Source organism: Miscanthus floridulus, chromosome 3 (genome assembly GCF_019320115.1).
Source record: "Miscanthus floridulus cultivar M001 chromosome 3, ASM1932011v1, whole genome shotgun sequence".
Classification (NCBI taxonomy): Eukaryota; Viridiplantae; Streptophyta; class Magnoliopsida; order Poales; family Poaceae; genus Miscanthus; species Miscanthus floridulus.
Window position 1 is genome coordinate 39,548,559 of NC_089582.1, and position 25,007 is coordinate 39,573,565.

The window sequence follows — 25,007 nt, forward strand, 5'->3', positions numbered from 1 at the left end:
GGCTTCATATTTGTTGGAAGATTTTCTGTACATTACACAATACTATTTACTACTTGTTTCACTAATCTTCATATTTGTGTACATGTTAAGAGATCAATATAGAGATGCGTGGCTAAGGAAAGGTCTCATTTTATCAAGTACGGGGGAACAGAATACTGAAGTTCTTAGTCACGGAATGGGAAATTTGCATATGATTTTTTCAGGAACTGTATGGAATCCGTTGAGGTCCTACGATATTTTGGTTTTGGTGTTTAAGAATTTGTTCCCTGATATGATTCATATTGCTATTCATTACTGACAAAGAAGCCTCATGATAGATGCTTGATGAGGAAGTGTAGTGTTCCTGTAAAATAAAAGTAGAGAAATTAGTAACATTTTTACAATTGGTATTAAAATGGTTGTAGCTTTTGTAGGTTTGTGTCGTAGTTTTCTGCTCAAATAGTTGTAGTTTTGTGGAATTTACTCCAACTGTTAATCAATGTTTTTGCTGCTTGAGTTGAAACAAAGATTGGCAAAGAATTACCAAAACAAAATCAAATGCTATTTGCTGCACATTTAGTTATGATACATACATATATCAGCACGGCCATCTGAAAATTAACAAATCACTCTCAACGCCAAAACAGAGCACAGTCCTCAGTCAAAATCTGAAACTCAGGAAGCCGAACAGCAGTCCCGTCAGCAGCGTCGTCGCGAACGCCGGCGCGCGCGCCCTGAACGCGGAGCTCGGGGCAGCGCCGGGCGGCGGCGTGGCCGCGCCCGGGGCCGAGCTCTTGACGGGGCACGCGTAGTTGCACTCGGCGGGGTCGACCACCCGGTACACGCCCTTGCTGGTGAGCAGGTAGACGTCCCTGGCGTTGTCCTCGCCGAAGGAGAAGATGTAGCCCAGCGACGGCAGCGAGCTGCCCGCGGCGAAGTCGCACGGGATGGGCGAGGTCTTGGAGCAGCCAAACGTCAGCGCCGACACGTTGTACACGCCGCTGCCCTCCGGCGACTCGACCCCGGCCCACATCGACTTGGCGTACAGGTCGGCGTACAGGTACCTGCCGTTGAGGCAGGGGTCCGTCATGGAGCGGTAGACGTAGCCGCCGGTGATGGAAGCGGAGCCGACGTTCTTGTTGACGGAGCTGTGGGCGTAGCCCATCACGGGGGCGATGGCGTTGATGGAGTCGGCGGAGGTGTTGCCGCCGGGTGTGGACGGCGGATTGAACGGCAGAGGGCCCTCGAACACGCGCCACCCGTAGTTGCCGCCCTTCATCACCAGGTCCACCTCCTCGTACGCCGCCTGCAAATCCACACAGATGGCCGCCATCAGATCAGATGGTGAATTGTGTGTTCAGTCAATGCAAATGAGCGGAAATCTTCTTGTTACCCTGGCCGACATCGGCGCAGTACATGTAGGACGGCTTGCCGGAGTCGAAGCTGCACCGCCAGGGGTTCTTGAAGCCGAGAGCGAACACCTCCGGCGCGAAGCTAGGATCAGTGGAGGCGGGGTTGTCCTTGGGGATGCCGTAGTTTCCCCACCCAGCCGTGGTGTTGCCACCTGCAGATAGAGATAGAACGCCTCTCTTGTCAGGATCAACTCAGATTCAGAGCCATCACGGCATTGGACAATGCTCTGATTATGATATTGATGGATAGTTTATTTCGTATAGATTCTTCGGGACTTATGCATGAGCTACTTAGGATTGGTCAGTCCTTGGCCTAAATCTTTATTTGCTACTGCCAAACTTGATTTTTTACATTCAAAGTACTGCATCACTCTTTTGGACCATTTGATGTCTTTACTACTTGTTCAGTCTATTGTGATTTGTTACTGCCAACCAAATTCTTGATGCGGTAGTAATAAACTAGTAGTAAATCGAGTGGGTTTACTTGGCATGGTGTTGACGTCGATCCGGAGTATCTTGCCGAGCAGCGTCTTCTTGTTCTGCGCGAAGTTCCAGGGGTCGCCGACGCTGCCGCCGTCGCCCATGGCGAAGTACATGTAGCCGTCGGCCGGGCTGAAGAGGATCTGCCCGCCGTGGTGCGTCGTGAACGGCAGCCCCAGCGTCAAGATCCTCCTCACCTCCGCCGGGTTCGCCGAGGTCGCCTGAGTGATCGAGTCACATCACATCGCCAGCAGATTAAACAGCGGCGACGGTTTAGCGAACTAAGAGACGGTGGACCGAGGATAGATATGTACCGTCGCCGGCGTGCCGGAGGTGGAGTTGGCGCTGTACTCGGCGACGACGCTCTGGTACTGGCACGGCTGCTTGCCGTTGTCGGCGCCGAGCTTGGACGGGTCGCATCCGACGTCGGAGTTGCAGGCGCAGCGGCCGGCGCACGTGGCCGACTGCGTCTTGTCGCAGTTGTAGGAGACGAAGAAGCGGCCGTTGGCGGCGAAGTCCGGGTGGAAGGCGATGCCCATGAGCCCGAACTCGTTGTCCAGGTGCACCTCGTCGGTGATGTCGAGGAACGGGTTCGCCGCGTCCAGCTGCAGCGTCTTCCCGGAGCCCTGCGGCGGCACGGTGGCCAGGAACACCTTCCCGGCCTGGTTGCTCAGGAACACGCGGCCGGACCCGTCCGGGTGCGCCGCCATGTCGAGGTACGACCCGTTGCCGACGCGCTCCAGGCACATGCCGTTCAGCGGCAGCGCCGGGCGGGTGGAGTTGAACGCCGCGCCCCCGCCGTCGAGGCACGGCGACGACGGCGACTTGCCGCCGGTGCCGCCCAGCGAGCCGCAGAACTCGCTGGAGGACTGCCACAGGTCGGTCAGCCGCGGCGCCGGCGCCGGCGCCGTGCCCTTGGGCGCCTGGAACGGCGACCCCGGGATGGGCACGTCCTTGCAGGTGTCCCACACCTCCGTGCAGTAGTCCGTCGCCGCGGCCGCCGCCGCGGGCTTGGTGCTGCTCAGGCGGCTCGACACGCCGGTGGTGGTGCACAGCAGCGGCACCGTCCGCGGGGTCGTCGTCACGGTGTACAGCTCGCCGGCGTACGGGTTGCATCTCTGCGTGCGCAGCGCAGGGACGGCGGCGAGGACCGATCAGCGGCAGGCGGCAGAGCACCCCCCCAAAAAGAAACCATGGAAACACAGCCAACCAAGCGTACCGCGCAGAGGATGTTCTTGACGATGTCGCCGCACGGCGTGCCGGAGATGTTCATGGCCGCGAACTGCTTCTGGACGGCGGCGGCGTCCGTGGCGTTGCAGCAGGAGGTGCCGTTGTAGCCGCAGAAGGAGAGGGACTCGTTGATCGTCCTCGGGAACGCTGCTCATCACCATGATCACACACACACACACACACACACACACACACACACACACACATCAGTTGCAGCTTACAACCACAGATGAACACAGCAATTAGGAGAGACTGACGACAAATGTGAATAAATTCCAAGAAGTGCATACTTGAGTCCATGCACAGTTGCGCGCAATGGCCATTCTGGACGGCGACGAGGAGCAGCACGGCGGCGGCGATGAGCATTGCCCCGGTCAACGTCGACGCTCTCATGGCACCTCCGAGAGTAGTAGGAAGAGAAAGAGGAGGTGTGAAATTGTTCAGAGGCAGAAAATGTTGTGCTACAACTTGCCCTTTATGGAAAGGAGACAAGCAGGTAAGGCGTTGACCAAGGATTGGGATCAACAAGACAACCAACCAAGTGGCTGTTTGAGTAAGATAAAAAAATTGAAGTACGCATGCTGGATGGCGACAACTACGTGTATATATAATACCGTCTGGGATGGCATTGGTATATGCTCAAAGCTCAATCATGTGATTAAACAAACTCAGAGAGTCTCGTGCATGGGAGGGGACAAATGTACCTGTATAGATTGTGAAAGTGACAAGGTGAAACTGATGGAAAGATTGTCAACGGGGCATCGATCGGCTCTTTGAAGATTGCCCGATCTGTTCAGTATTTTTCATATCTGAAACAGTGAACCTGAAGGATTTGAACTCTCCAATGTGCCGTAAATATTACGTATGTCTTTTCCGGAAGTTCCATGCTGGGGTATATATATATATATAAGTATAATGAAGTGCTAACCTACCTATCAGTTTCTTCAGGTCACCGCACTCCCTGATTTGGAGTTTGGACCATCGGATTACTGGGCGTCCAGAACTCACAACAAGTGGTTGATCCAGCTCAGCTGCGAGAAAAAGATAGCTTAAGCCGTTGTAGATTGCTGGATTAATTAGAGGAATAAAAGGTGGTCACTTTGGACACTGCATCCTGTGCTTCTTTTATTTAGGGCCCCAAGGGTGTTTAAAAAAAACATTTTAGTAGTACATGGGAAATGCTGTAGTCAACGAGGATGGGCAGCAAGAGCTCACTCAGTTGGATTGGAGGGAGTGCACGGACCAGTTGGGGGTTGACGATATACATGCTGAAGCCTGAACAGGCTGATAACTGTAGGAAATGTGTCATTCAGCCGGTTTGTTGGGAGAACTGATTGGTGTATGGTGGCGATGAGCTGAGCTGAAGCATGTGTGAGATTTCAAATTTAGAGTCAACGCTGTGTCTGTCTGCGAGTGTAAATTGAGGAAACAGTTTTTGCACCCAGTTGTGATCATTCAGTAGTGGTTGGCTGGTTGCATGCAGTCTGCAGATGAGTTTTCACTTGTTGACGACGGCATATGGTATAGCTGGAGCTCAAGTTCCACTGGCTATTCTCATGTCTGATACTGATCGTGATGTCCGTTCCAATTTCGCCGCGTCATATTTCTAAGCCTATCTGCAGCGTTTTTTTTTTAGGAACGCCTATCTGCAGCGTTGGATCTATAGTTAAGACTAGTTTTTGCCAAACTAAAAATGTTCCTTTTGGAACTAATTGGATGTGCAGTTCATTTCTTAGATCCATGTGCACTTCAAATTTGATACCTAAATCTGAATATCAGAATAACTGGGGACCTGTCCACCTCAGCCAACACATCATATACAAACATTCTCGACAAAAGAAGAAAACAAATTTGAGTTCATAAGAGGTAAGTTCTAGTAACCGGCCGGTGGCTTAGTTTTGTCCCTCAGTTTCCATTAATCGAAGCAACCATCTAGCCGCACCCTTATCCAGGTGAAGTTTTTTTTAAAAAAAAAAAATCCTCCATTGCCGCGCAGGCGTGCGGCACGCATGAAAAATCCGCTACACATTGTTTCGAAACCTTCCTAAAAAAAGCAACTTCTGGATCTAGCAAATTGGGAATGCAGTTGTCAGCTCTCTTGTTGTCCCATCCCATGTGCTTTTTGCCGGGTGGCTGTAAAATACTAGCAAATTTGTAACTCAGCATGTTATGTTTTTTTTTACAACATATGTTATATATGTATTGACTTGTCTAGATTCATTCAATTCGTATGAAGGTACCTCAAAAATTTAATCATGCAGTGCTGAAGCTGTCTCCATGCTCCCTTGTACAAAGTTAGGGAACCAAGGAATATTTTCGGTTGCTCGTGGACCAGATAAAGTCAAACTGTTTGTATAAAACGTGAGTAAAAGAACAGTCAGGATATGCTTAGTTCAAATCGTCCTTCTTGCACGATATAAGTCAACCAATCGGATGCTCTTTTTTTTTCAACAATGTCAACCCAACTGTGACTGAACATTTGTACTTCTCACAACGTAAACCATGTCACCAGAGCCCCCCTTTTTTTTTGGCACTGCAGCATTTCAATATCAGGAAATTGCGACGTTAGTCATGGAAATAAGTTATTACCTCCGAACAAAAAATAATGCAATTCTAACTCAAGGTTGACTAAAATTATACTACTCCATCCATTCCAAATTATAAGTCACTTTAATTTTTTTGATATATCCATTGTACTCCGTACTATGCATCTAGATCTATCGTATGTCTACATACATAGCAAAATTGATGTACTAAAAAGGTAAAAAATGACTTATAATTTAGAACGGATGGAGTATCAATATTTACATCACAAAATATGTATATTATGAAAAATATATTTCATGATTAATCTAATTAATCTAATGACACTTATCTAGTTGGTGTTTTTTGTATAAACTTGATCAAACTTAGTGATTTGACTCTGGTACTATGCTTGATTGCATTCTTTATCAGATAGAGGGGCTATTTATGTGCTTCACAAGCCAAGCTGTTTGATTGGTAATAAAGAGTTAAAATATAATAATCTTCTACTCCCTTCATTCTAAACTATATGACGTTTTGATTTTTTTTAGGTATATAGCTTTTGCTATGCATCTAGATTTATATTATGTTTTTTCTCGAATACATAGAATGTGCATATCATTGCATTAAGAAGGAAGGAGTTTATGTTACAGACATTGGCGACCGGTGGATGCGCAGGGTTTACACTATATTTAGATTTATAACTTTTACAATGTATCTAGAAAGCCAAAACAACTTATAATTAGGAACACAGGGAGTATATGTTAAGTTAGCGACGATCGGCAGGATAGAAGGTTGATGGGGTTGTAAGGCTCAACAAATTACTCAACATTCGCCTGTTCCATACTCCGATTCAGCTTCGATCTCCGGAGTGAACCCAAGCTTGTCCAGCTAGTCTGCCTAAATTGCTCGAGCTCTGCCCAGATTCATGCCTGCCCGACTTTTCGTTGTTAGTGATATTCCTATACACACTCACACGTTAGGGCGATAATGTTCCTTATTGTGAAAGATAAACTTTACGTGCACTTGCTACAGCTAGACGAGGAACCTTGATACGCACAACTGACACATTCTTCGACGGTTCCTCCAAAAGACGTGGAGGCCTGAAACATGAATCTGGCCAGGTTTCATAGTGCGACTCACGTACAAAGATGGATCACTTTCAGGCATATCGCAGCATATGTTACACAGTTTGTAAACATATATTCCCATCTGGTCGAATAAAATTTGTTAATTCAGATTTCAGTACAAACAGCACGAAATTCATAAAAGCCGTGACTCCTATCCAGTAATGTCGCAGCATTATAGAGCCGATGCCGACATTTGTGAATATCGTTAGTTCGCATGTGACATCAGGTCAGCAGTTCTGTCATGGTTTTCAATGCAAATGCCCTAGACACAAATAAAGCACACCAGTAGTCTTCCCCACGACTGGTATTATCTGCAAATGAGCCAGGGCAATCATGGAAAATGCAGCTGGGAGATATCCTTTGCTTAGAGCCAGCTATTCAAGTTATATCTCCAGCTTGTACAGTTGGGCCACAAAGAGCCTAGTATGAAAAGGTAGATTACAATTGTTTTCCCAGTTTTCGATTAAATCAATGCAAGATTTTCTTTTGGGACATATGAAATGATCTCCAAATATTCATTTACCACACCAAAATTTAGGTACCATGTCCAGGTTTTCGTGAATTAAGCTGCGAGGTGCAATCAGGCATTCACACTACTTGAGTTACCCATCAAGTGCCCCTAGTTCCTTCATATCTTCCAAGAATGCCATATAAGAGTCGTCCATACTTGGCGGCTTTGGTGCTGCTGAAGAAGGCTGAGCATCACTTCTTATCAGGGTCACCGAAGGCTTCGAAATGGATGCTGTTGATGACTGCTGCTGCTGCACCTTTGGTTTTGGTTTGGGGAGAGCAGATTCTCTCTTGACCCGGACTGATGCAGGAACCTGTAATGATTCAAAGGCGGAATGAGCAATCATACTACAGAATCTCTGAAAGAGAAAGTATTCAGGCAAAAATACAAAGACAGATGGCATACCATAGCTGTCAGCTCAGGAGTGTGCTGTGCTAATGGTCTCTTTACAACTGTTGGGGCAGCTGACTTCACATATGATGGCTGCTGAGGTAACTGAGGCCGTGGTGCGAAGGCAGCAAACTCATCTAGTTGCATAGGGGGTCCTGGCAAAAATGGAGGCCTAAGCATCGGTGGCGGACCAGGGAGCACACCATACGGTGGCATTGGCATTTGAGACGGGGGAAATCCTGGAGGAGGTGGAGGGGGCCTGTTAACTCCAGGAGCCATAAGCAGTGGCCTTGAATCTGGTGGTGGCGGAGGTGGTGGAAATCTCATGACTCCAGGAGCTAGCATATCAGATTGCATTGGAGGCCTTGGAGGTAAAGGTGGCAAACTGGGTGGAGGCGGTGGTGGCAAGACCCTCGCTGCAGTATCTTCTTTAAGTCCAGGAGTGTCCTTTGAAGTGCTAGCGGCCTCCATGTCAGTTGATTTTGGTGGCAAACCGGGCGGCGGGGGTGGTGGAGGCAGGACAACTGAGGGCTGCAAACAAGGTTACATCAGACCAAGTCACAAAGGGCAGCATCCAAACATTTAAACACGAGGAAAGGGGGTTTGTTGCATTAACAAATGGATTAGAAGCACTAGTAAAAATACAAAAGAGATCCAAAGTAGGTACCTGAGCAGAATTTGTTTTGCTCTCATTTGCACTAGACGCTGGTGGTGGATTTGATGAGGGTGGAGGTGGTGGAAGTACTGTATGACCTGATACAGGTTCTCTTGGAGGTGGGCCAGGAGGCGGCGGAGGTGGCGGAGGTAATCCTGGTAGTGCTGCGTCACTGTTAGGTTTAGGTGGTGGTGGGGGCGGTGGTGGGAGTGGAGGCAAAGGGAAAGGAGGAGCAGATGGATCAACGGACTCTGAGGTGGCTGGCAATGGTGGTGGCGGTGGAGGGGGTGGTAGGGTCGATGGACCTGCTTCAGACTCTGACATGGAAGATGAGGCCCCGGTGCTGGATGAGGAAGGCAGTGGGATCCTTGGTCCTGCATGTCAACCGAGAAATGAAACTGAGAAAAAGCTAGTGATGATTGCTAACTGTAAGGAGATAAATTTTTTTAAAAGAACAATATTATATTCACAAGCAAAAGAGAGATGAATATAGTAACCTATAGATGATTTGTACATCGGAGGTTTTCCAGGTGGCGGCGCTCCAGATGGATTTAAGGTTGGATGATAGTAAACAGAGTCCTGTAGCATAAACATGCTAAGTATCTATTCAAATATGCAATAACCTTTTACAACAATTCTACATCTTATAAATAACATAACATACCTCGGGCTTAGGATTAGCTCTATCATCTTCATCTGCTGTAGGCCGCCTCTTTGGTGGTGCAAGATGGCTACGAGGAAAAAGAAAGCATATTGGCTGAGAAGGTCAGTGACATATCAATCTAATAGAATCAAAGCATAATATATCAGTAAGCCTCACCTGAACATAATCGGTTGCTCACCCTTCTCTTTCATTTTCTGTTCATATTCCTGGAAAAGATCATGAGAAAGTAATGAACTTCTACGTATGAATAAGAATTAGTAAGTGCCCACGTAGAAGTTGCCTACAAATTATAAAACTCCAAAATAGACTTTAGAGCAGAACTTGTGTCAAACCCAAAGCCAACAATTAGTAAAAAAATTCACTTTTATACTATGCAAAAGTGTGTGATTAGTTAACAATAGCTTCACCATGAGTGCAAAACAGATTAGGAGCAAATAACTTCACATGTATAATCAAAATCCTTCTAGTTCCAAACATCCAATGCTGTCAAACCAAAACATTCAGTCAAGATAATTGCCATAATCACTTAAAGCATAAGTGGAACAAAAACCTTATCGTAGTTCACTAGCAAGAGAGTGTATTTTACTAATAACATTCAAGATACCAATTTCCTATATCATGGTAAACTTGCATAGAAAATGATATGGCACAAAATGTCATGTCATAATTTATTTAAAAAACAGAACACCAACATTACATTGCACAGCTAATTGCCATGGCACTGCCCGAAAACATGTCCAAGAGGATGAAATATTTATGAAAAGGGAACAGTTTACAAATTACTACAATGTTATGAGTAGGATAGGTTGAAAAACATATAATATTAAAAAATGTAGTATGGACTTCTGAAATCAAAATACCTTTCGTTTCTTAACAATAAGATTGTACGTATCCTCAAGCTGTCTTTTCTTATGTTTCCTAGCCTTGTCGAGAGCACCATCAGCCTCTGCACCAATAAAAGAAAAAAGAATTTCAAGATTGACAAGCCTTAGAACAGAAAAGCAATCATCAGTGCTACACTTCCACAGTCCCCACATGCAAGTAGATCTTTGAAAATATGAAAGAAAATAAACAACGCTGCAAATTTACTAGTGCAACTACAAGAGGCATGGAATAAAAAAAGTACTCATGATGAATTCCAAACAGAAAATCTGGCCTAATAATCAACATAAATATAAATTATTGTAGCTGAGCCTTATAGTCATACTGATTGAAATGCTCAAGAATGAACCATTAGATTTCCTATGCTAAAATAAGTATTGGTCACAAGACCAATGACGATCAAGACTATCAAGGCCTCTAGAAACAAAGCTCATGGGAAACTAGAAAGTGAAATGAAATACCATGTTGAAAACAGGGCCAAAGTAGCTAGCAATTCAAAGAGGCAAATGCTGCAAAATATAATGCTTCATGAGGTCAATACATACATATTTGGTAATTCCATGCTAATACTCTATGATGCTTTAAGATGCCTGAGACATACAGTTGTTTCAACAATAGGGTCATACTAGAAACACCAGACCAGAGAGAGATAATTAGCCAACTGCAAGAGTCAAATCAATGGAAAATTGCATTCAAACTAAGTTAGGAAAAACCAATAGTGCATGAATGTATAGCAAATGTTGACGAACAATGTGCAAACAATGCAACGGCTACAGATTAAATTTGTCATAATTAAGACAGGACAAGTAACATGATTTCTTGATATATGCATGCAGAACTAAATGTTCATCAAAGTGACTATATACTTTCTAGAAAGATCACTTTCTGAATCGTTGTTCCAAATGCAGCTAATTTACTTACTCATCTTCTCCAATTTATCGATCTGATCCCGTATAGCCTCCGGATCCTTTTTCAAAATACCAACTTCCCGCACCTTCTTCCTTTCCTTTTTGTTCTGGAAGATACAAGATAGGTGACAAAAGTTGAGCAAACTGAATCTAAAAAAGCACATAACAATTGGAGGCAATTAGCTTGTTTGCTATGCCAAACTAGTTTGATCCTCTAGTGCCAACTGCCAACCAACATGGCTTTGCTACTTGTACACGTAGATACATGTTCTACCACGAGAAAATATGCCTCAAAACTTTTTGTTTTTCATAATACAGAACTTACAAAACTCAAACCACCATTCTGTATTCTAGGCAGTAGGCACAACATCCTTGGAGCAAACACTGATGCCTTTTGCAGGGTATACTATAGCAGAAGTTTGTACCAAGGCATGCGGTTTTGCATTTCCACGACAAATCTTCTTGAGTACGACATTTACCTAACCACAAGGACAAACCAAATCTAGCAGGCACTAATAGAACCTATAAAGAAAATCAAGCACTAATAGAACCTATAAAGAAAATCACAGTCAAGCTAAACAAAACTACAGGGTGGCCCAAAATCTTCCTACAATAAACCGACAACAAAGCTAAACAAAACTACATATCAGAACAACACAAAATTCAGAGTCAAGCTGCCAAAATACTAGCACTAGTCACTAAGTATATGGTTATTTATCTGGTTCTCGTACGGCATTTAAGATCTTCAATTCAACATGTAGCGCCACAAAGAAGCATCTTGGATGGGATCATGGGATACGAGCTTTCCCATCTCTAATTACTGGGTGATAATGCTTGAATCCAAGGTAACGGACACTACCGCAGACAAATTTCGCGTCCAAGAACCCAGATTGAGATGTGCTATAATCAGATGAACCAATCTACGCAGCTACCGTCACCACTCCCACTCCCACCCCGGATAACCCTAATCCACGAGAAACAAGCCTAGTGAGTGAAGCCACCAGCATCATCATCGCGACTAAGAAGCGAATATAACCGCGGGCAACGAACCGACAGGCGTCGCGGGGAGCGGGGAAACCCTAGGGTTGGGGGCAGGCACTCACCCGCTTGAGCTCCTTCTTCCGCTGCTCCTTGCGGAAGGCGTCGGTGGGGTTCATCACCTTGCCCCCCTTGGTCGTCTTCATCTTGCCCTCCTCTTCCTCGTCCCTCTCGCCCTCCGGCGACGGCGGCGAGGGGTTCACGTGCCCGACCCGAGCGTGTGGAGAAGGGAGGGGAGGATGCGTCCGGCGTGGAATCCGCCGCGATGGGAGGACTCGGGTCCGTGGTTACCTGTGGCCACGCACCCAGACCCAGTTAATTAAGGCCCAGACAAACCGCCTCTCCCACCCGGTAAATCCAGCTCAGCCCACCAACAAAGGTTAGCCCAAGCAACCTGAGCGGCTGTGCCCGAGTGACCCGCCACAATTGGAGTGAAAAGTAAAAACATCATCGTTGCCCAAATTGACTGTTTTTTGTTTTGGGCTCTTTTGAACCCTAAAATAGAAAAAGCGTAAAAGGCACTTTGCACGTTAGTTATTAGAGCTTCCGCAATGTATCACATACCATATTGTCTCGCTATTTATGTCCACAACGAGTAACCATGTCACAAGTAGTGGTAGCCTTATAGACGGTTAGAGATACATGCAGAGGTAGCCTATGGCACCATCTATCAAAAGGCATAGTCATCAACTAGAGAGTGCATTGGGGATATATGGACTTCATCGTTGCAGACCACTTTGTGTTCAAGTGACATTTCCACCAATGCACGAAAGTCCAAAGCCATCATGTCAAATTCCCCTAGCAGAAACTCCTGGCGCACTTACCTCCTTGATTTGTCTGTGTCCATGCCCCTCTGATCAAACAAGAAACACCTTTTAATCTACCACTAGCAAATATGCCCGTACGTTGCGACGGGAGGAAAAACCCTATTAAATATTTTTGGAAACGACAATTAAAATGGTACATATTATTTATGTTTCACCATTTATAAATTCAAAAAATAAAAGTTACAATTTATTTTGTGATGGCCATGACATCTATAATATAATTTATTGTTGGCAACTATGACAATAACTATTAAGCCTATATCGAATTAAAATACAATTTTGATGGTTTTTTCTCCTACAACAAAGCACATAAATATTTAGATATAAATACATCATAACTTTAATTTTTGTTCTATATGTGCTGGTATAATGAAATATCGAGTTCCGTGACCTTTGAAGAGCCATAAAAATTTATCAACAAGGAATTAGTAACCAACATGTCCAAGATTGGTCTATCCAGTGATTATTATAATGGGAGACCTCTCTCAACTTTTCACATGCTAGCCCTCATCATGGATTGCAGAGATATATTTAGGGACTGTTTGGCACAGCTCCTTGCAGCTCCGGCTCCTCCACTGCACAACACTATAGTGACACTGTAGCATGGAGCCGGTGAAGCTGCAAATCATGGCTTCTCCGGCTCCTCCTCTTTGTAGTTCATTTTTCTTCTCGGGAAGCGAAATGGCTCCTTGCTACAGTGGAAAAACAGTGATGCTACAGGAAATGAGAGGAGGAGCCGGAGCCGCCCGGAGCTGCACCAAAGGGGGTCTTAATTAGAATGGATTAGATAAATAATAAAGTGCTCAAGATTTTAGTTCACGTTTTGATTAGTTGAACTGTCGGCTACAATAAGACGTTAACAATTTGGTATTAGAAATCTTTATTTTCTTAGAGATTGCAAAAAGTCAATGGTTCAAATATCAATAATATTTTTATTGATTATTGATTATTTATTTTATTGGGGAAAGAAAAAAAATAACCTGAGCGGATAAACGAACAACCAAAAAACAACGAAAAGATCCAAAACAAAAAAATTGGATGGAAACTAAAATGTACAGGAACCAATGTAGGAAAAGAAAAATGTTATTTATTTCTTAGACCAAAACCGAAGGGAACACAGTTAATAGTTTTGGGCGAACACAAAATTAACTTTAGAAAAAAATAGTTGCATGATTGCCGAAACCGAGCCACTTTAGGATTATTAGGTTGGACGAAAATTTAGGGTGGTAAGAAATTTTGCCTCTTTATTATTAGGTATAGATAGATATAAGTCGATGCATAGGTAGCAACACAGATAGACTTGATCTCAGTAAAATTGTTCGGATCCTAGATCGATTTGAAGGTGGTGCTTGGCTTCGAGTTCCACATAGTGGGGGCGGTGGCGGCCTCCAAGTCTCATACTCTCGTGTAGAAGAAAGAAGAGATGGACGAGAAATAATTAAAGTGCAAAGTATAGGCCTAGCCTAGGTGAACAACCATACTTTGGGAATTATGGCAACCCTGGACGTTCCTGCACATGTGGATTGTCGCTTTTGGCTAAGCCAACATAGTTGCTAGGCTTTGTTGGTCAAGCCCTTAGAGTGCATGTAACATGGATGATTGAGCCTATCTATTTAGGGCAAGTATCACAGTCAATCATGTATAGCTTTTTTGTACGTGACAACAATATGAACACTTCATGCAACGTGTTGTTTGTTATATTGTTTTGCAAAATAGCTCTATATTAGTTAGTGGTTGCATATATATGACATAAATGATGGTTAGAGTGATGTCTATCGTATATTGTGCAAAAAATTATTTCTTCATAATGAACCGTTAAAATTGTTCACATAAGAGATCTTATAGATGACACGTTTATTTCCTGGATACATGTGCTTAGGCATATACAACGGTTATACAACAATCATCTACAAGTTTTTGCAATTTCACATATAAAGATAACAATATCCTCATTGTTTACAAGAGATACCACATACAATGGTTATAGTGATGTCTACTATAACATATTATAAGTTGCACTCATCATTGAAGTTGTCTCTTGACAAAGAGAAGATTTAACTCTCTCTCTCTCTCTCTCTTTCCTCATATATACTCTCTGTCATGTGGACTAAAAATGCTTACATGGAATCTTATAGACGACATTCTTTTTGCCTTTATACATATGTCGTTTACTACCTATTAAGATTCTTAGTCATACCTGAACTAGACTAATTGAAAGCTCTAGTTTGGTTTTGGTGAATTAATGAAACCCTAAGTACTAACCTAGTTTATCAAGTGATCATGAGATAGGTAGCACATTCCAAGTGGTGAAGCAAATGAAGATCATGACATGATGATGGTGATGCCATGGTGACGATCAAGTGCTTGGACTTGAAAAGAAGAAAGAGAAAAAAAAGGCTTAAGGCAAAGGTATAAATAGTAGGAGCTATTTTATTTTGGTGATCAAGACACTTAGCGACTGTGATCACATTTAGGTTCGGTAGCCGTACTATTAAGAGGGGGTGAAACTCGTATCGAAATGCGGTTATCAAAGTGCCACTAGATGCTCTAACTCACTGCATATGCATTTAGGATCTAGCGGAGTGCTAACACCCTTGAAAATGTTTGTGAAAATATGCTAACACACATGTGCACAAGGTGATACACTTGGTGGTTGGCACATTTGAGCAAAGGTTAGAAACTTCACCAGTGCCCTAAACTCAGGTGAACGTGGTCATTGTAAGTGACTGGACGCTGGTCTCTGAAGGACCGGCGCGTCCGGTCAGTAGCAGCAGAAGAAGCGCAGTGTCGGTCATCGACCGGACGCTGGCGCTGAAACGACCGGACACTGGCTGGCTGCGTCCGGTCACACTAACTTGGTCATGCACAAGGGAGTCGTCGTGTGATCGGACATTGGGTGAGTCCAGTCAAGCATGACCAGACGCGTCTGGTCATGAAAAATCATTTCTGGATGCTTACTAGAAACGACCGGACGCTGAGGTCCAGCGTCCGGTCACTTCGCAACAGCGCGTCCGGTCACCTTTTGACCATTGGGATCGGGCGCTCAGTATTTGAAGAGAGGGGACACATGGCACGCATTGCGTGACTGGACGCTGAGGTCCAGCGTCCGATCAATATGACCGAAGCGTCCGGTCACCCCGTGCTGTGCCCAGTGAAAGGGTACAACGGCTCTATTTCATGGGGGCTTCTATTTAAGCCCCATGGCCGACTCAAGCTCATTCTCTTAGCCATTTACATTGACATAGCAACCTTATGAGCTTAGCCAAAGCCCTCCCACTCATCTTCATCATTGATTCATCATCTTTGTGAGATTGGGAGAGAATCCAAGTGCATTGCTTGAGTGTTTGCATCTAGAGGCACTTGATGTTCGTGTTTCGCTATGGGATTCGCTTGTTACTCTTGGTGGTTGCCGCCACCTAGATGGCTTGGAGCAGCGAGGATCGTCGAGCGAAGGGTGGTGATTGTCTCCGGCTCCGATCATGGTGATTGTGAGGGGTTCTTGACCTTTTCCCGGTGGAGAGCCAAAAGGTACTCTAGTGGATTACTCGTGGCTTGTGTGATCCTCATCTTGTGTTGGTTGTACGGCACCCTATCGAGGGTTTGGCGTGTGATTCCAATTAGTGCGTGAACCTTCAAGTGAGTGAATCACCACAACGAGGAGTAGCTTGCTGACAAGCAAGTGAACCTCGATAAAAAAATCATTGTGTTTATCATTTGATTCTAAGGTCATTGGTATTTATTCTTATGATTGATTGGCTCCTTCCTCGACACGACGGTATAAATAAATTGCTCACTCTCTTTACTTTACTGTAAACTAGTTGTCAAGCTCTTTAGTGTAGCTAGTTGTAAGAGCTTGTTAGTTTGGTTAGTGTGGCTCTTTAGTTAGCCATTGAGAGCACATTAACTTAGTGTAGTGTCATAGCTTTTGTGTGGATAGAAACTATACAAACTAGAATTATGGTAGGTGGCTTGCTATTTTAGTAGGCTAGCATAATACTTGCTTTGCCTCATAATTATCTAACCGGTTTGTTAAGCGTTGTTGTAGAAATTTGTAATAGGCTATTCGCCCCCCTCTAGCCATTAGGACCTTTCACTAATACACCGTAGTAACTCTACAACCTACCTCAGAGGACCTCCCTTCATGACATAATTACATACCATCTCTTCACTACCTTCGTTACATGCTACAAACGGTACAAACCATCTCATACAATCATACTCTTATCCAATATAAACCAGTCTTACTATTTTCCCACCATCTGTTCCATAGCTCCTACCTTCACTTTTGTAACACCCTTGGTGTTACATTGTACTGTTCTTGCTAACATCGCATGAGCATCATATTTATATGCATATGTGTATAAAACGAATTATAAATCAATGTTAGACACTTGAAACATTTATGCAAAACATAAAACAATGTTACACGTCATGTCACTTGATTGAATTTTGTCGAACAAAAATGTATAGAACGTTTTGCGAACGACGATGAAACATGTGCGGTCGAGAGTGTTTTCCTAAACGCTAAACAGTAAACAGTCGGTCACCTACCGTTTAGCCATTATTCGGGCAAAACGTCCCATTAAACGGGCTAAATGACCAATTAAACGGGGTAAACGGGTGATATAACGGAAACGGCGCATCACCGTGTAGCGTTTACATGGTGTTTAAACGGGGTAAACGGCCATTTAGGCGAACAGTGGGTTGAGGACAAGGATAACTCGCTAGTACATCCCGTAGGTCGGATTTGGGATTCGACGCGAAATCGTTCGAATCGACGTCGTTCCGCGTAAGTTTTAAAAAGGTCGACGAAGCCATCTTTAGCAATAATTGTAGAGCGATCGGCTTAGGAGGTGGTACGATATCTAGACTCCGATCGACAGCCCGACATACCCTCTTGTGTATCGAACAATTGGTTTGGCCTTTGGAGCATCGTGTAAAAGTTTTCAGGTTGCTTTAAAAAGTGTGCATGTCACATGACTTAGCTCTGGGCGTGGTCACCACTTGGCCTGGCACCGCTGCTGGCTTGCCAGCGCACTACCGCGCCGGCCAGGTCCCGCTGCCACGCCGCCTATGCCTACCGCCGCGCCTGTGCACGCGCGCGGCCTTGCGCTGCATGCCAAGGCCGTCTGCCACCGCGCACCGACTGTTTGCCACGCGCGCTGACCACGGCCATTGCCGCTGCTGGCCGTGTCTGCCGCTGTTGGCTTGCCTAAACATGCGCGCGCCGCTGCGCTGGCCGCATCCGCGCTGCCACCATCGAGGCACCCACGTGCTGGGTCTTGGCGCAGCTGCCTTGTCCGCCTGCTGCCACTTGTTGGCGCGTGGGTCACAACACCGTGGCTGACGCGCTGTGCCCGGGCCGCTGACCAAGCTCTGCCAAGCCGTGCCCTGCCCTGCCCTGCTTTGGCCGAAGGCAAGCTAGGTCCCACGCTACACGCCGCTAGTGGCCATGCACGGCATTGCTCCGCTAACTCGCCTTGGCTGTTCACGCGAAGGACGACAGCCTGCTCCCCCATCACCTCCACGTCACTCGCACTATGTCATTCTTGTCTAGTGCTGCCCGCTGCAGTGTCGTGCCGAGCCTCATCGGCTTGCAGCCGCGACCGTGCGGACAGTCGCCTAGAGCACGTCCCACTGTCCCCCATCATGGCACATGTTTGTCTGTTGCATTAACATCCACAGCTGGACCGAGCCAAGCCATGCCAGGACCTCCCCTGCCTCCGCTGTCTCCATGGCCACCGAGACGGTTCTTTCAAATTCACCGTGGTAGCAGTGCCCTGTTGCAAATTGACTACGTCCTCGACTCCGCTAAGTAGCCTATAGTCCTACCGACCCCACATCGTTGCCTGTAGCTCCGTCCTAGGCTTCAATTTTGGAACGCCGTGCCATCGGGTCCATAAGACCGGGGCGGTCTGCGCCGTCGGCTTACCTCGCAACCAAGGCACCCCATGGCAATTCAGTGCACCACCAGCCCTGATTTACCCTCCTGAGCATCCTGTGCACCTTGGTCATAGTGTTGCAGTAGTCCAACCTTCCCTGACATAGGCCATGTCATCGCCGTGCGCTGCTGTGGCGTCGATGTGCACGTGGCCAACTTGGCTCGAGCCGTCTCTGGTCGTACCATCAACGCGAAGGTATCCGTAGGTAGTCCCTTGAGCTCTCTAGCTTAGTTGCTTGCTCCGTCTTCACTGTCACTCACGGGAACGTGCCCACCATCGTAGGGAAGGGACCACCGCCGGGGAGAGGGCTCGGCACAGCGCCCCTGTTTGCCGTGAAGCCTCCAGTCGCTGCGTTTTGCCCCCAAGGTAATCATCGGCCCCTTAGTTAGGTAGTGGAGGCTTGGATGACACCGGTGTGGCCGCTCGGTGCCCGTGCCATCGCGCCAGTGCGCGCACGGGTGCCTGGGGACGTCGCCGCGGTAAAGAAGGAGAAAGGGGAGCGTGCAGCTGTAAAAGCGTAGACTGGTGGAATAGTGTCCTAGAGCTCGCTGTGAATACATAGTACTTCAGGGGTGTTCGTGCATATTTGCCATTACGCGCGGGTCTTCCCTTGTCGTGGGCCATTGGCCGGCTGGGCCACGCGCGTCGCGCCATGGCGGGCCGAGCCAGCGAGTTGGGCCGAGGGGTAGGATTCGGTTTCCTTAAATTTCAGTAAATTAGAAATGTTTATTTATTTTAGTTATGAATTGAACTTCGATAAATCGTAGTAAATTGCATAGTTATCCAAAAATAGCAAGACTAATTTTGTTAGGTTCACAAAAACACCATCTATCTGTTAGTGTAGTTAAGTTCACAGTTAGATGTTATGATGATAGGCTCATAAATTCTAATTAGAAAGCTTGGTATTATGTAGATTCATATTTGTAGGAATATTTGTGGAAAATTGGTGACAGCTATCAACATAAAAATTTTACAGTAGGTTCCCTAGGCCATTATGTGCTTGTTGTAAATTTTGTAGCCTTAGAATGAGTTGTTAGATAGAGTAGCTATTACCTTTGCTTTATCGTATATTGCGTAAATTAGCATTAGGAGTAGGAATACCTGTAGTTGCTATAAGAATGAATGTTATGTTTCATACTTGTTAGTGGTGATGGTATGTAGCTTAGCCTTTAGTGGGTAGACTTCACTTAGTAGTTTAATCGATGTACTTTTATTTTAAGAATTTCTGTTGCCGTATTATTAAACGTTGCATCATCATTTCATGTAGATCACGAACTGGTAGACTTCGTGCCAGTCGGCGAGCCGGAGTATGATGAGGTGATCGAGGAGTATGAGGAGGAGATCCTTATGTAGGAGCGAGCCTAGGAGCCTGTTGGTGCTGACCCTGCTGACCCGGCGCCTGCTCAAGGCAAGCCCCGGAGCATAACCCATATTTTTATGATTATTGAATATATATATATATGTGATGTGCATTTAAGTTACAGGCATTTTGTGGAAACTACCTGCATAAACTTACTTACCCATGAGTCCTACTAGTATAGGCCGAGTAGCTGCTATGCTCAGGATACCGGTAGCGTAAGTAACCTACCGTTACTTGCAAATAGATAATAAAATACGAACACTCGTGATAAAATGGTGGAACGAAAAATGGTAATCGATCAGGGATATGGATTGGGTACTGGTGGGTGTAAGGGGTTATATCCTATGGCCAACAGGGCATAACTTGGTTACACTTTTTCCCTGTCCATGTCGATTAAGGACCGGTCGTTGCATATGGCTCTAGGCAAGTCACAGATTATTTGTCCCGAGCACATACTTGGGTATGGGCGCTTGGAAGACTTGTTGCTCTTTTGTCGCGGATCTGGCTCTTTCTGGACTGACTAATTGGAGGCGGGGATGGTGGAGGTCCTTGCACCACACAGAGTCCGAGACTCAAGATGTGGGGGCTTAGAGTCTAAGTTTGGACGGGGACCTAAACACCCGAGATAGGAGAGTGATGGGTTAGTCCTGCTTGTGCCTGGGGCACAAGCAGGGCGTGTGTTTTCGGGGCACCCAGCTGGGCACATTGATTCATGAATTGCTGGGAAATCCGGTATGGCTTGTCTGCGGTTTAGCATCGTAGTAAAAACTAAAAGTGGAAAGGAGAAGAAATATAACTGATTGCTCAACTCTTGCTTGAAAATAGAACAGATGCTTATATAGATTGGCTAGATGATAACTTAATACGGCTGATAATAATAATATATAAATAAGGACTCACTATTAGTATAGCCTTCTGCTAAAGAAAACTAGCAAACCATAAAGCCTATCATATTCCTTGGAGTCGGAAAAATTATTCCCACTAGTCGGATAAGTCTTGCGAGTACATTGTGTACTCAGGGTTTATTTACCCCTGTTGTAGGTGATGCTTGAAGAGTACCTTTGTGTGGAGGATCCTTCTGGTGGGCTCAGACAGCATCCTCGCCCCTACCGCTAGATGTTATTTTTAAAAATTCCGCTGCTATCATTCCACACTCTAGTATTTGGTATTGTAATAATGTACTTTTGAGAAACTCAGATGTATGAAATGGACTTGTATTGTAACTCATTTTCATTATTAGATCCTTGGGAAAAATGTGGATCTTTTGGGATCTCCCTCGGGGTGTGCCCGGCGAACACCGCTCGCGGTAGCTTGCTTTCGGAGTGCTTAGTGTCTGGTGGAAGACGAGCGCCTCCATAAGTACGCTATTTCGGGCGGTTCTGCCACAGTTGATACCAGAGCCAATAATGGTTACGCGTTCATCACCCTTTTTCAAAAACTTAAAAATTTGACCAACAAAAGTTTTGTGAAAAGTAGGATGTGATTATATTAGGTAAATAAGTATAAGCCCTAGTAATATGGTCTATCTAGGATAGCGGCACTGGTTTTATCTAATCAATTTTCTATAGGTACACTGACTTACGTTGCGTAAGAAATCGCTTAGTATCATGGAAAGTGAGTGTGCGATGTGCCAAAAGTTTTACGAATGTCGCTATATTCTGACTTGAGTGAACATATAGGTCGAAACATGCATCATGATAATAGCATCTTACTTCAACTGAAATCCCCCTTCACGTATAATTGAATTAGTAAATTGATAGGACTAACTAACAAAATGCTTTAATAAATGTGCTGTCATCCCTCTGATTCCTTGCTTCTGATCGGGAAAGGTGTTCTAATGGATGGTTCATCTCTCTTGCAGATGAATCTAAGGTTTGGACGCAGGAGCACTAGTTCTGGGGCGGCTCACGAGGGCCAGGGTGATAGTGGCTGGGCCATTGAGCGTGGCAACGGGGGAGGTCAGGAGGTTCCACCTCTGGCTCCTCATCCTTTCCTGCTGCCGCCATCGCCTCCGCCTCCGCCGATGACTCCCATAGAGATAATGGCAGAGCTGTTGGCTGCTCGCCGAGAGTCAGCTGCTGCTCGCTAGGATACAGCTTGTGCCATGGACATTATGGCACAAGCTATCGCGGGCCTCGCTCGCGGAGGCCACAGGGGTCACGGTGGGAACGGGGGTAGTGCCCGTCATCCTAAGGGACTATCCTCCTATCAGGACTTCCTTAAGACTCACCCACCCACCTTCACCCCATCTGATGAGCCTCTAGAGGCGGAGCACTGGCTTCGCACTATGGAACAGAAGTTTTGGCTCCTCAGAGTGACCGACGAGCAGAAGGTGCGCTTTGCAGCGCAACAGCTTTTGGGGTCCGTAGGTGCATGGTGGGACACCTTCCAGGCCATGGAGCTACCGAATCATCCAACAACCTGGCAGGAGTTCTCCACCATGTTCCGAGAGTTCTTTATCCCTGCTGGCATCATCAACCAGAAGGTGACTGAGTTCTTGGAGCTGCGCCAGGAGAACAGGACAATGATGGAATATGTGAATAAGTTTAATCACTTGGCTCAGTATGCTGGTAGTCAGGTGGATACTAATGACAAGAAGAGGGAATGCTTCTTTTGTGGTCTAGCTCCCCTCCTTCAGGAAAAGCTCTACACGGCAAACTATCAGACCTTTGGGGCTCTGATGAACGTCGCCATTGCTATTAAGGGTTTTTAGCAGGAGTCCTAGGCTGATTGGAAGAGGAAGCAGGTGGCAGCTGGATCCTCTAGCCACCCTCACACACAGAAGATTTAGGTTGTCCAGCGGGGCCCCTATCAACCATCTAGCGGGCCTTCGTTCTGGCAACCCTAGCAGACTTCGCAGGCTTCCTCTACTCAGTACCGTGCACCTCCGCAGTAGGTGCAGCTGTAGCAGTCTTAGGGACAGCAGATCCCACCTCATCAGGGGTTTGGGAATAGGCCAGGAGCTTGCTTCAAGTGTGGCAAGGATGGCCACTATGCCCGGGCCTATCCCTAGAACCAGCCAGCTCAATCGGCTCAACCGTCCGCAAATTATAGGCTGGTCAAGAGGACCATCATTAAGAAGAAAGTGCCTAGTAGGTCCGGCCAGGTGCACTTCATAGATGATGCGCAAGTTTTGTAGCAGGAGCCGGTGATGGCTGGTATGTTTACCATTGACTCCCATCCAGCTTTGGTGTTGTTTGATTCTGGTGCATCACATTCCTTTTTGAACATGGGGTTTGTAGAGCGGCACAACTTATCACTTATGGCTATACCGTATGCCTATAAGATCTATACTGCGGGTTCACAATTGTTCATCAATACCCACATGGATATAGTAAGTTTGGTATTAGCCACCCACACTTACGGCCTACAGTTCATGGCCATGCCTGGGCAAGGCTTTGATGCTATTCTTGGAATGAACTGGTTGCGGGTGTATGGGGTAGTATTGGATATGCAAAGGAGAAGTGTGGAGTTACGACTTCCTTCTTATGAGGATAGGATGTCTCTTATTGTACCCTTAGAACTAGTCTTACCTGTTGCTGCCCATGCTAAAGCTGCTCCTGATCTTACCTCCATTCTAGTAGTATGTGAGTTCCCGGATGTTTTCCCTGAAGATCTTCCTAGGTTGCCACCGGACCGTGAGGTAGAATTCTCCATTGAGCTTGAGCCTGGTACTGCTCCCATCTCTAGATGCCCATACCGCATGGCTCCAAGAGAACTAGCGGAAATGAAGAAGCAGCTAGAAGAGTTAATGGACAAAGGTTTTATCCATCCTAGTTCTTCACCATGGGGTTGCCCGGCTATTTTCATGAAGAAGAAGGATGGCACCTTGCGGATGTGTGTGGATTACCGCCCTCTTAATGCGGTAACCGTTAAGAACAAGTATCCTTTGCCCCGCATAGATACTTTGTTCGACCAATTAGCTAGTGCCAAGGTGTTTTCAAAGATAGATCTCTGATCAGGCTATCATCAGATCAAGATCAGGCCACATGATATACCAAAGATAGCTTTCTCTACTAGGTATGGGCTGTATGAGTACCTAGTGATGTCTTTTGGTCTTACTAATGCTCCTGCCTTCTTCATGTACCTGATGAATTTAGTTTTCATGCCGGAGCTAGATAAGTTTGTGATGGTTTTCATTGATGACATCCTAATCTATTCCAAGAATGATGAAGAGAATGCCCGACACCTCTGAATAGTACTGACTCGACTAAGGGAGCACAAGTTGTATGTTAAATTCAGCAAGTGCAAGTTTTGGTTAGATCGAGTGTAGTTTTTGGGGCATGTGTTGATACCTAAAGGCATTTCTGTAGATCCCAGCAAGGTGCAAGATGTATTGGATTAGAAGTCTCCCAAGTCTGTGCACCAGATCTGTTAGTTCCTTGGTCTAGCTGGATACTATCGGCGTTTCATTCCTGATTTCTCCAAGATAGCCCAGCCCATGACCAAGCTACTTCAGAAAGAAGCTAAGTTTGATTGGAGTCCAGCTTGTGAAGAAGCTTTTCAATCTCTAAAGACTTTTTTGACCACTGCTCCTATGTTGGCCCAACCTGATATTGATAGGCCCTTTGATGTATACTGTGATGCCTCAAAGATGGAGTTGGGGTGTGTGCGTATGCAAGATGGGTGTGTGATAGCTTATGCTTCATGCCAACTGAAGAAGCATGAGGTGAACTACCCCACTCATGACTTAGAGTTGGCTGCTGTTGTCCACGCTTTGAAGATTTGGAGGCATTATATATTGGGCAACAAAGTGCACATCTTCATAGACCACAAGAGCCTCAAGTATATTTTTACTCAGTCTGAGCTGAACATGAGGCAAAGGAGATGGTTAGAGTTGATAAAGGATTATAATTTGGAAGTCCATTATCACCTAGGAAAGGCCAATGTTGTAGCAGATGCTTTGAGCCGAAAGTCACATCAGGTTGAGGAAATACCTTTGTCTCTCAACCACACAGAGGTGTTAGCTCATATTGCATTGACCTTAGAATTGCTGGAGCAGATTATTTGGGCGTAGAAGGAAGACCCTGAAGAGATTCCTCACATCAGGAAATTGATGGCCGAAGGTCGTGGCCC

At 45.8% G+C, this 25,007-nt stretch overlaps 3 protein-coding genes across 3 annotated transcripts; 1 reads left to right on the top strand and 2 right to left on the bottom strand.

Moving 5' to 3' along the window:
• Positions 1–8: 8 nt before the first annotated feature.
• On the bottom strand, positions 9–3,769 carry LOC136541588 (HIPL1 protein-like). Its single transcript, XM_066533530.1, has 6 exons — positions 3,392–3,769; positions 3,091–3,248; positions 2,186–2,989; positions 1,876–2,092; positions 1,378–1,543; positions 9–1,289 (listed from the first exon to the last, which is right to left on the bottom strand). Exons 1-6 carry the CDS (start codon positions 3,492–3,494, stop codon positions 641–643), a joined length of 2,097 nt encoding a protein of 698 aa, XP_066389627.1. The 5' UTR covers positions 3,495–3,769; the 3' UTR covers positions 9–640.
• A 3,260-nt stretch (positions 3,770–7,029) lies between these two features.
• Positions 7,030–12,098, bottom strand: LOC136545509 (protein EARLY FLOWERING 5-like). The gene is made up of 9 exons (XM_066537523.1): positions 11,868–12,098; positions 10,778–10,871; positions 9,835–9,920; positions 9,131–9,180; positions 8,975–9,041; positions 8,808–8,889; positions 8,323–8,684; positions 7,671–8,186; positions 7,030–7,578 (listed from the first exon to the last, which is right to left on the bottom strand). Exons 1-9 carry the CDS (start codon positions 11,946–11,948, stop codon positions 7,357–7,359), a joined length of 1,560 nt encoding a protein of 519 aa, XP_066393620.1. The 5' UTR covers positions 11,949–12,098; the 3' UTR covers positions 7,030–7,356.
• Positions 12,099–22,035: 9,937 nt separating this feature from the next.
• LOC136543573 (uncharacterized) lies at positions 22,036–22,644 on the top strand. The gene has a single exon (XM_066535977.1). The coding sequence runs from the start codon at positions 22,036–22,038 to the stop codon at positions 22,642–22,644; it is 609 nt and encodes a 202-aa protein (XP_066392074.1).
• The last annotated feature ends 2,363 nt before the right edge of the window (positions 22,645–25,007 follow it).